General features: G+C 44.1%; 1 protein-coding gene across 1 annotated transcript in view; it reads right to left on the minus strand.

Moving 5' to 3' along the window:
- Positions 1 to 2,515, minus strand: part of cyb5a (cytochrome b5 type A (microsomal)) — a 49,956-nt gene extending 47,441 nt beyond the window's left edge. Inside the window, exon 1 of the mRNA XM_072262612.1 lies at positions 2,338 to 2,515. Within this exon, the coding sequence (XP_072118713.1) occupies positions 2,338 to 2,463 (126 nt within the window). The 5' untranslated portion in view covers positions 2,464 to 2,515. The remainder of the gene's footprint in view (positions 1 to 2,337) is intronic.
- Between the last annotated feature and the right edge of the window lie 9,515 nt (positions 2,516 to 12,030).

The raw sequence follows: 12,030 nt of genomic DNA on the forward strand, positions 1-12,030 counted from the left end.
CTCAGACACCATTAGTGTATCTGCTTCCACTATCACCAGGCAGTACATTCCAGACACCTATCACTGTTTTTAAAAACAAAAATAAGCTTTCCTCCCATCACTTTGAAGTAACTCCCTCTGGTTTTTGATGTTTCTACCCTAGACAAAAAGATTCTGGTCATCTATGCCTCTCAATTTTATAAACTATCAGGCCTCCTGTCAGCCTCCAATGCTCCTGAGGAGAACAATTCAAGTTTGTCCAGTACTCCTTATGCCCTCTATAAACTAGCCAGTATCCGGTTGCATATGCTCTCCAAAGCTTTCACACCCTTCCTGTAATGGAGTGAACAGAAATGCACACAATATTCCACACAATATTACTGACTCATACACAAAGCTCCTAGCAATTAGGCTAAGCATGCCATATGCCTTCTTTAACCACTGCCTGCTTGCATTACCCCTTTCAAAGGGGTATAGACTTGGACCCAAGATCCCCCTGTACATCAGTATGGGTCCTGCAACTGCACACGTTTGCCCTTCCAAGGTACATCTCACATTTGCCCAGTTTAAACTCCATCTACCATATCTGTTCATAACTGTAACTGATCTATATCCTGCTGCATTCTTTGACAACCTTCTGCACTTTGCACAACTGCACCAATTTCTGCATTGCCTGCATGTATTCTAATCATCTGTATTTTATCCAACTAATTTAGTTATATCATAAAAAGGGGCCCCCAGCATGAATCCTGTGGAATACCACTGGTCACAGACCTTCAAACAGAATCACCCACTTTCACCACCATTTTCTGCCCCCTATGGGAAAACCCATCCTGAAACCACCATCATAACACCATGCATCCAATGAACCTTAATTCTCTTGATCAACCTTCTATAGGAGCCTTTTTAAATGTCAACTACTTCCCTTCGTGCAAAAACCTCAGTCACTTCCTCAGAACCTTAAATTGCCAAGTCATGACCTGCCCTTACTACCTTTGTCTTCCTCCTTACTGAAACATAGTTGTTCTAAAAACTCTGCTCAGTTGTTCTTTAAATGACTCCCACATCAGATGTGACTTGCCTAATAACAGCTGCTCTCAATTTATATCACCAAACCTAATGATGTTGCAATTTGACCAGACTTTGTCCACATTCATAACTTCATGATCAGTGTTTTCAACATGCTGGCCCACTGGAACGCCAGTCACAGTCAGGCTCATTTCTCAATACAAGGTCCAGTATACCCTCCCCTCGGCCAATCCACATACCATTTCAAGAAAACCTCAGTAGCACCGAATATATCTGGCCCCAATAAGCCTCTTGCACCAAGTACCAATAATTATTGAGGAAGTTTAAAAATCACCCAATACAGCAACCCTGTTGCTTTTCAATCCTTCCAAAGTTTGCCTAAGTGTAACTGCATTTTTCCCATTTTGAGCTCCCCCCCACATTGCCTCAGTAGATGAGACCGTCTCCAAGCGCAGCCGTGACTTTCTCCCCCAAACTCTTTCCGTTCTCCCTCTACTCTTGGGTCAAATAACAGACCTCAGAAGATCCTACTGCTTGGTCCAGTAAAATGGATATTAAAAATTAGCCCAAATATTTCATCGAAATCCGCTCATGGCACTTGTTGGAACACATTTCTTTAGACAAATTACAACACCAAAACCAAAAAAAAATGGAACCACAGATTCACCAGTCTGTTTTGCACAAGGGAGGTTGATATATATACATACATACATATATACACACACACACATATACACACACACACACATATACACACACACACACATATACACACACACACACATATACACACACACACACACATACACACACACACACACATATACACACACACACACACATATATACACACACACACACATATATACACACACACACACATATATACACACACACACACATATATATACACACACACACATATATATACACACACACACATATATATACACACACACACATACATACATACATATATCAATCTTTATAACATTTGGATTTTATGCAAAGATTTTCATTCAGGAAATTTGAAACTGGATTGACTTTTGAATGCCTCTCAGTACTTGTCCCCTAGGGAACTGAAAACAATTCCCAAACACAAACTGAGCGAGCACTTTTCAAACTGACTATAAGGCAGCACGAAAAGGACAACTTGTTTACAAGAACCATGCAAATCTCTTGCGGCTTCAATTGAGTTTCGGATTTAAACCATAAACGGAGCCCCACACAACAACTATTCGAAATCACTTCCATCAAAAGTAAATGCGAACACAAAGTGGTGAGCTGCGGAAAGGGGATTGAAGGAAGTCGGAGCATTAAACAAAATACCTGGTCCAGAAATTCGGTCACGTCATATATTTTGTTATTAACGTGAATCCACGCGCTGTTGCCACTGTTGTGCTGCTTTAACTCTTCCAGTCGGTAATATTTCACTTCTTCCTTATCCTCAGCCATGTTAGACGAACTTCCACTAAGAGCACTGACTTGCACTTCAAGTAACTTGCTAAAGATCTCGTTTTTTTATTGGTAGTTACCGGGTTACTGCCAGTCTCGGAGCTCCATTGGTTAGTCGACGTGCTACTCAAATGACATCACACTATCCAAAGTTCGAAACGGGGATATAAAGCCAGTTGCGAAAAAAAGGTTAAATGTCCGACTTTGGAATATCTTGATGTACTTAATTCGATGACCGGCCTTGAACAAATGAACCCCATCTCAGTCTTAAATGCATTTAATAGAAAGTAGCTACCTACCTGAATTAATTTATGAAGTTAGGGATTCATACTGCTTATCTTCCAAGAATTATCCTGTCAAAAGGTGATTGACAGTAATTATAAAATTTCTTGTAAAAGTAATGACCAGAACTGTCAAACGTACAAGGGACCTGACCTGAAAGAGCAGCAAGTCATACATTGGGGAATTGTACATTACCCTTGAAAATGAGAGATTACAGGAGTAGAAAAGTCTTTCTGCATTTGTATGAGGCCTTGGTGAGACGACAGTGGACTATTGTATACAGTCCTGGTCTCCTTCCCTGAGAAAAGAGGTACTTACCATAGAAGTATAGCAAGGATTGGGGCGTGTGAGCCCAGAGCTGGATGTCCTGCTGGAAGGTGATGCATCTTCCATAGCCTTTCCTTTCCAGATGTAGTGATTGCAGCAGGACCTCCCTTCGGCTTGCCATGCAGGAGGTCGCTTGCATACAGCCTCTCCTACACTACTGTGTCCATAGAAATGCCTTCACTTGGCGTCCCTGTTCTTACTGAGTTTGCTATGTCATGGCTGGACCGAGTGTTCAGCGGTATAACTGGGCAGGCAGGCTGGGCTCATCAGCCTTGGTTGGCGGCCAGTCTAGGAGAAAGACAACTCCGATTTCAAAGCTGGGCAGATGGGGCTTGTTAACCTTGCCAGGAAGTCTGTCTAGCATCTCACTGTGCCACTGTGAAACGTCCCCCGGCCTAAAGAGAGGATTCGGTCAGTGTACACCGATCCTCACTTTAAGCCCACGCAGGCGGGAAGAAAAGTCCTACAACGATAGAGTTTTCCCTCTAGAACTTCGCAAGCGAAGAACCCAGCCATCATCATCAGAAGAAGGGTTCATTAGACTGGGATACTGGGATTACAAGACGAGAAGCAATTGAGTAGATAGCGATTGTAATCTTTAGAGTTTAGGAAGATGAGAGGAGCCCCCTTTGATTTTTACAAAACTCTTGATGGACTTCCAGAAGAGATGTAAGCAGAAAATTTTCTCCTGAATGAGGTGTTTAGGTCACAGGGTATGGACTGAGAATAAGGGTACACCACTGATACTAAATTGGGGATAAATGTCTTCACTTGCAGAAATTGAATATTTAAAAATTCTCTACCCCTAAGCTATGGAAGTTGATTTGCTATGATCAGTCACAGCTGAGAGGAACACATTTTTTGGGCATTAACGAATCAGCGATTAATGCTGGAAATGGGTACTCAAGGAATCAGAGGTGGGAAGTGTTGGCAACTTTAAATTGTTAGTTTATTATTTCAGAGGACCTGTCCCAGGCCCAGCACGTATGTGCAACTATGAAGAAAGCACAGCAATGCCTATACTGCCTTAGGAGTTTGCGGAGACTTGGCATGACTTGTAAAACTTTGACAAACTTCTATACATGTGTAGTGAACAGTATATTAACTGTCTGCTTCACAGTCTGGTATTGAAACACCAATGTCCTTGAATGGAAAGTCCTACAAAAAATAATGGATTTGGCTCAGTCCATCATGGGTAAAGCCTTCCTAACCAATGAGTACATCTACTGTATATGAAATGCTGTTGCAGGAAAGCAGCATCCATCCTCAGGGAATCTCACTTCCCAAGACATGCTCTCTTCTCACTACTGCCATCAGGAAGGAGGAAGGCTCAGGACTCCTGTAACAGTTACTACCTCTCATCCACCAGGCTCTTGAACCAACGGGGATAACTTCTCTCAACTTCACTGACCCCATAATTGAAATGTTCCCACAACCAATAGACTCACTTTCAAAGACTCTTCATCAATATGTTCTCAATATTTATTGCTCATTTATTTATTATTATTGTTTCTTCTTTTCCATTTGCATATTTTGTTGTCTTCTGCACTCTGGTTGAATGCCCTTGTTGGACAGTCTTTCATTGATTCTGTTATAGTTATTACTCTATGGATTTGTTGAGTATGCCCACAAGAAAATGAATCTCAGGGTTGTATATGGGAACATATATGGACTTTGATTATAACATTTACTTTAAACTTTGAAAAGGAAGTGACTCTGAGATAAAAAGATGGAGCATGAGGATCAAGAGAATCAATGGCCTACTCCTACTCCTACTTCTGTTTCAGATGTCGCTTTCGGAAGTTGCAAAATTAAACATTAAGTCCTGAACCCTCCGATGTGGCTTTTGCAGACATTTTAATATCCGTCTCACTGCTTACTTTTCCACTGGCATATATCATGAAATGTTAACTTTGTGGCAGCAGTACATAATAAATATTTTTTAAAAACTAAATTACAGTGAGTACACTGTATATATGTATATTAACACATACGGTGCCAGCTGAATCATCTGCAGCTCAACATCAGTAAGACAAAGGAGATAGTGGTGGACTTCAGGAAGACTAAATTGCTCCCTGTTACTATTTGTGGTGGGCATATGGATCTGGTGAGAATCTACAAGTACCTGGGAGTGCACATGGATGACAGACCTGAGTGGAGCACCAACACAGAGGCTGTGTACAAGAAGGGCCTAAGTTGTCTCTACTTCCTCAGGAGACTAAGGTCCTTTGGAGTATGCAAGCCTCTCCTTCACTTGTTCTGCCAGTCTGTCGTTGCCAGTACAGTCTTCTACGCGGTGGTGTGCTGCGGTCGTGGCATCAACATGAGCTATACCAACAGGCTCAATAAACTGATCAGAAAGGCTTGCTCTGTTATTGGAGTCAAACCGGACACACTGGAGGCTGTAGTAGAACAAAGGACCCTACGGAAAATCTTGGTAATTCTTGTCACTGTTTCTCACCCTCTGCGTGCTACTTTGGCTGAACAGAGGAGCATTTTAGTAATAAACTAAGATAACTGCACTGCTCCAAAGAGTGCTACATAAGATCATTCTTACCATCGGCGATTAGGCCTTATAATGAGTCAACCTCTTGCTGGGGTACTGGTGACCCCTTCCTGTTAGACTGGTGTAATTTATTTTTTATTTTTACTTACTTCTAATATTTGTGTATCTGTCTACTTATAATGCTAAAGTGGCACTGTAATTTCTTTTTGAGATTAATAAAGGATCTATCTATTAAATAGTTAAGATAAGTAGTGCAAAAACAGAAATTTAAGAAAAAAAGCAGTGAGATAGTGTTCATCAATTTAATGTCCATTTAGAACTCGGATGGCAGAGGCAAAGAAGCTGTTCTTGAATTACTGTGCCTTCAGGCTTCTGTACCTCCTTCTTGATGGTAGCAACAAGAGGAGGGCGTGTCCTGGGTGGAGGTGATTTTTGATAATGGAAGCCGCTTTCCTGAGTCACCGATCTTTGTAGTATTTGGATACTACAGAGGCCAGTACCCATGATGGAGCTGACGAATCTTATAATTATCTGCAGCTTACTTTGATTCTGTGCAATAGCACCACCCCCCCATACCAGATGGTGATGCACTCCATGGTACATCTAGAAATCATAGAAAACCTACAGCACAATACAGGCCCTTTGGCCCACAATGCTGTGCCAAACATGTCCTTACTTTAGAACCGTCTCGACTCCACCGCACCTTGTCCCCATTCCAACCTCACTCCTTCGGAACGCTCTGCTCTCCACTCCCTCCGCACTAATCCTAACCTTATAATTAAACCCGCCGATAAGGGGGGTGCTGTTGTAGTCTGGCGTTCTGACCTCTACCTTGCCGAGGCACAGCGACAACTCGTGGATACCTCCTCTTATTTACCCCTCGATTGTGACCCCACTAAGGAGCACCAGGCCATTGTCTCGCACGCCATCACCGACTTAATCCGCTCAGGGGATCTCCCATCCACTGCTACCAACCTTATAGTTCCCACACCCCGCACTTCCCGTTTCTACCTCCTACCCAAGATCCACAAACCTGCCTGTCCTGGCCGACCTATTGTCTCAGCTTGCTCCTGCCCCACCGAACTCGTTTCTGCGTACCTCGACACAGTTTTATCACCCCTTGTTCAATCCCTTCCGACCTATGTTCGTGACACTTCTCACGCTCTTAAACTTTTCGATGATTTTAAGTTCCCTGGCCCCCACCGCTTTATTTTCACCATGGATGTCCTGTCCTTATATACTTCCATCCCCTATCAGGAAGGTCTCAAAGCTCTATGCTTCTTTTTGGATTCCAGACCTAATCAGTTCCCCTTTAACACCACTCTGCTCCGTCTAGCGGAATTAGTCCTTACTCTTAATAATTTCTCCTTTGGCTCCTCCCACTTCCTCCAAACTAAAGGTGTAGCTATGGGCACCCGTATGGGTCCTAGCTATGCCTGCCTTTTTGTTGGCTTTGTGGAACAATCTATGTTCCGTGCCTATTCTGGTATCTGTCCCCCACTTTACTTTCGCTACATCGACGACTGCATTGGCGCTGCTTCCTGCACGCATGCAGAACTCGTTGACTTTATTAACTTTGCCTCCAACTTTCACCCTGCCCTCAAGTTTACCTGGTCCATTTCCGACACCTCCCTCCCCTTTCTAGATCTTTCTGTCTTTGTCTCTGGAGACAGCTTATCCACTGATGTCTACTATAAGCCTACTGACTCTCACAGCTATCTGGACTATTCCTCTTCTCACCCTGTCTCTTGCAAAAACACCATCCCCTTCTCGCAATTCCTCCGTCTCCGCCGCATCTGCTATCAGGATGAGGCTTGTCATTTTAGGACAAGGGAGATGTCTTCCTTTTTTAAAGAAAGGGGCTTCCCTTCCTCCACTATCAACTCTGCTCTTAAACGCATCTCCCCCATTTCACGTACATCTGCTCTCACTCCATCCTCCCGCCACGCCACTAGGAATAGGGTTGCCCTGGTCCTCACCTACCACCCCACCAGCCTCCGGGTCCAACATATTATTCTCCGTAACTTCCGCCACCTCCAACGGGATCCCACCACTAAGCACATCTTTCCCTCCCCGCCTCTCTCTGCATTCCGCAGGGATCGTTCCCTACACAACTCCCTTGTCCATTCGTCCCCCCCATCCCTCCCCACTGATCTCCCTCCTGGCACTTATCCGTGTAAGTGGAACAAGTGCTACACATGCCCTTACACTTCCTCCCTTACCACCATTCAGGGCCCCAAACAGTCCTTCCAGGTGAGGCAACACTTCACCTGTGAGTCGACTGCGGTGATATACTGCGTCCGGTGCTCCCGATGTGGCCTTTTATATATTGGCAAGACCCGACGCAGACTGGGAGACCACTTTGCTGAACATCTACGCTCTGTCTGCCAGAAAAAGCAGGATCTACCAGTGGCCACACATTTTAATTCCACATCCCATTCCCATTCTGACATGTCTATCCACGGCCTCCTCTACTGTAAAGATGAAGCCACACTCAGGTTGGAGGAACAACACCTTATATTCCGTCTGGGTAGCCTCCAACCTGATGGCATGAACATCGACTTCTCTAACTTCTGCTAAGGTCCCACCTCCCCCTCGCACCCCATCTGTTACTCATTTTTATGCACACATTCTTTCTCTCACTCTCCTTTTTCTCCCTCTGTCCCTCTGAATATACCTCTTGCCCATCCTCTGGGTCCCCCCCCCTTGTCTTTCTTCCCGGACCTCCTGTCCCATGATCCTCTCGTATCCCCTTTTGCCTATCACCTGTCCAGCTCTTGGCTCTATCCCTCCCCCTCCTGTCTTCTCCTATCATTTTGGATCTCCCCCTCCCCCTCCAACTTTCAAATCCCTTACTCACTCTTCCTTCAGTTAGTCCTGACGAAGGGTCTTGGCCTGAAACATCGACTGCACCTCTTCCTACAGATGCTGCTTGGCCTGCTGCGTTCACCAGCAACTTTGATGTGTATTCCTTACCTTAGAAATTACCCAGGGATACTGATAGACCTCTATTTTTCTGAACTCCATGTACCTGTACAGGAGTCTCTTAAATGACCCCATCGTATCCGCCTCCACCACCATCGCCGGCAGCCCATTTCACGCACTCACCACTCTCTGCGTGAAAAACTTACCACTGACATCTCCTCTCTACCTACTTTCAAGCACCTTAAAACTGTGCCCTCTTGTGCTAGCCATTTCAACCCTGGGAAAAAGCCTCTGACAATCCACAAGATCAATGTCTCTCATCATCTTATACACCTCTATCAGGTCACCTCTCAACCTCCATCACTCTAAGGGATAAAGGCCAAGTTCACTCAACCTATTCTCATAAGGCATGCTCCCCAACCCAGGCAACATCCTCGTAAATCTCCCCTGCACCCTTTCCATGGTTTCCACATCCTTCCTATAGTGAGGCGACCAGAACTCAGCACAGTACTCCAAGTGGGGTCTGACCAGGGTCCTATATACCTGTAACATTACCTCTTGGCTCCTAAACTCAATCCCATGATTGATGAAGGCCAATGCACTGTATGCTTTCTTAACCACAGAGTCAACCTGCACAGCAGCCTTGAGTGTCCTATGGACTCGGACCCCAAGATCCCTCTGGTCCCCTACACTCCCAAGAGTCTTACCATTAACACTATATTCTGTCATCATATTTGACCTGCCAAAGTGAACCACCTCATACTTATCTGGATCGAGCTCCATTTGCCACTCCTCAGCCCAGTTTTGCATCCTATCAATGTCCAGCTATAACTTCTGACAGCCTTCCACACTGTCCACAACATACCCAACCTTTGTGTCATCAGTAAATTTACTAACCCACCCCTCCACTTCTTCATCCAGGTCATTTATAAAAATCACGAAGAGTAGGGGTCCCAGAACAGATCCCTGAGGCACTCCCCTGGTCACCGATCTCCATGCAGAATATGACCCGTCTACAACCACTCTTTGCCTTCTGTGGGCAAGCCAGTTCTGGAGCCACAAAGCAATGTCCACTTGGATCCCATGCCTCCTTACTTTCTCAATAAGCCTGGCATGGGGTACCTTGTCAAATGCCTTGCTGATATCCATGTACACTACATCTTCATCAATGTGTTTAGTCACATCCTCAAAAAATGCTCTATCTTCATCAATGTGTTTAGTCACATCCTCAAAAAATGCTCTATCTTCATCAATGTGTTTAGTCACATCCTCAAAAAATTCAATCAGACTCATAAGGCACGGCTTGCCATTCACAAAGCCATGCTGACTATTCCTAATCATATTATGCCTCTCCAAATGTTCATAAATCCTGCCTCTCAGGATCTTCCCCATCAACTTACCAACCACTGAAGTAAGACTCACTGGTCTATAATTTCCTGGGCTATCTCTACTCCCTTTCTTGAATAATGGAATAACATCCGCAACCCTCCAATCCTCCGGAACCTCTCCCGTCCCCACTAATGATGCAAAGATCATCGCCAGAGGCTCAGCAATCTCTACCCTTGCCTCCCACAGTAGCTTGGGGTATATCTCGTCCGGTCCTGGTGACTTATCCAACTTGATGCTTTCCAAAAGCTCCAACACATCCTCTTTCTTAATATCTACATGCTCAAGCTTTTCAGTCCGCTGTAAGTCATTCCTATAATTGCCAAGGTCCTTTTCTGTAGTGAATACGGAAGCAAAGTACTCATTAAGTACTTCTGCTATGACCCCCGATTCCATACACACTTTTTCACCATCACACTTGATTGGTCCTATTCGCTCACGTCTTATCCTCTTGCTCTTCAAATACATGTAGAATGCCTTGGGGTTTTCCCTAATCTTATCCACCAAGGCCTTCTCATGGCCCCTTCTGCTCTCCTAATTTCTTTCTTAAGTTCCTTCCTGCTAGCCTTATAATCTTCTAGATCGCTATCATTACCTAGTTTTTTGAACCTTTCATAAGCTTTTCTTTTCTTCTTGACTAGATTTACAACAGCCTTTGTACACCACGGTTCCTGTGCCCTACCATCTTTTCCCTGTCTCATTGGAACGTACCTATGCAGAACTCCACACAAATATCCCCTGAACATTTCTTCCATATATTTCCCTGAGAACATCTGTTCCCAATTTATGCTTCCAAGTTCCTGCCTGACAGCCTCATATTTCCCTTTACTCCAATTAAACACTTTCCTAACTTGTCTGTCCCTATTCCTCTCCAATGCTATGGTAAAGGAGGTAGAATTGTGATCACTATCTCCAAAATGCTCTCCCACTGAGAGATCTCACACCTGACCAGGTTCATTTCTCAATACCAGATCAAGTACATCCTCTCCTCTTGTAGGCTTATCTACATATTGTGTCAAGAAACCTTCTCAAACACACTTAACAAACTCCACCAACTCCTTGTTCCAGCAGCTAGAATACAGAGGGCATCTAAACTTTTACTTGCCATATCCTAGTTTAAATCGCCCAATCAATCATCACCTGTGTGCTTAGTATTAGTTAAAACAATGGGATAGGCTTTCCACTTGCGCATCAACACTCAGCGTTGGTGTCAGCCCATGGGTGTTGGTATTGCCTTTGGTTTATTATTGTCACATGTCCAAAGATGCAGTGAAAAGCTTGTCTTGCATACCGTTTATACAGATCAAATCGCTACACAGTGCATTGAGCCTGAATAAAGTAAATCAATACATGCTGAAGCCAGTGTGGTCCACCGGGGGCAGTGTGGCACAGCATCCAGGCTGGAGTCTGTGCTGCCCTCTGCCCCTCCAGTGCTCACTCAGTAGGAGACAACCTGTATTGTGGTCGACTGCAGATCTCTGCGGCATTCATGGACACAGTGCCTGGACTATTTTTTTTTTGCGTGCTGTATTTTACTGATATTTTACATGTGCTTGCTATCTTGTACAGTGGATGCTCAAGTCCATTATATAAAATGACGTAGTATTTGCATATAACCTATGCACATCCTCCTGTACACTTTAACTCATCTCTAGATTACTTATAATACCTAATACAACGTAAATAGTTGTTAAACTGTATTGTTTAGGGAATAATGACAAGAAAAAATGCTCAATAAACGAGTGCTGGAGAGAGAACTTCGGGGTTTTCTCGATCCATGGTTGGTTGAAACCGCGCATGCGGATCCCGCTGATAAGGAGGGCCGACTGTATGTGCTATGTGCGACCATCGGCGCTTTGTTTTGCACCTTGGCCCTGGAGTATCACTGTCTCGTTTGACTGTATTCCTGTGTGGTCATGTATGGTTGAGTGACAATTAAACTTGAATTGAACAGAATAACAATGCAGAACAAAGTGTAAAAGCTACCAAAAAAGTACAGTGCAGATAACTGATAAATTACAAAATTATAACAAGGTAGATTGTGAGGCCAACAGTTCATCTTATCATACTAGAGGTATGTTCAAGCGTCTGATAATAATGGGATAGAGGCTGTCCTTGAGCTTGGTAGTATCTACTTTCAA

Source organism: Mobula birostris, chromosome 1 (assembly GCF_030028105.1).
Source record: "Mobula birostris isolate sMobBir1 chromosome 1, sMobBir1.hap1, whole genome shotgun sequence".
In the NCBI taxonomy this organism is placed as follows: domain Eukaryota; kingdom Metazoa; phylum Chordata; class Chondrichthyes; order Myliobatiformes; family Myliobatidae; genus Mobula; species Mobula birostris.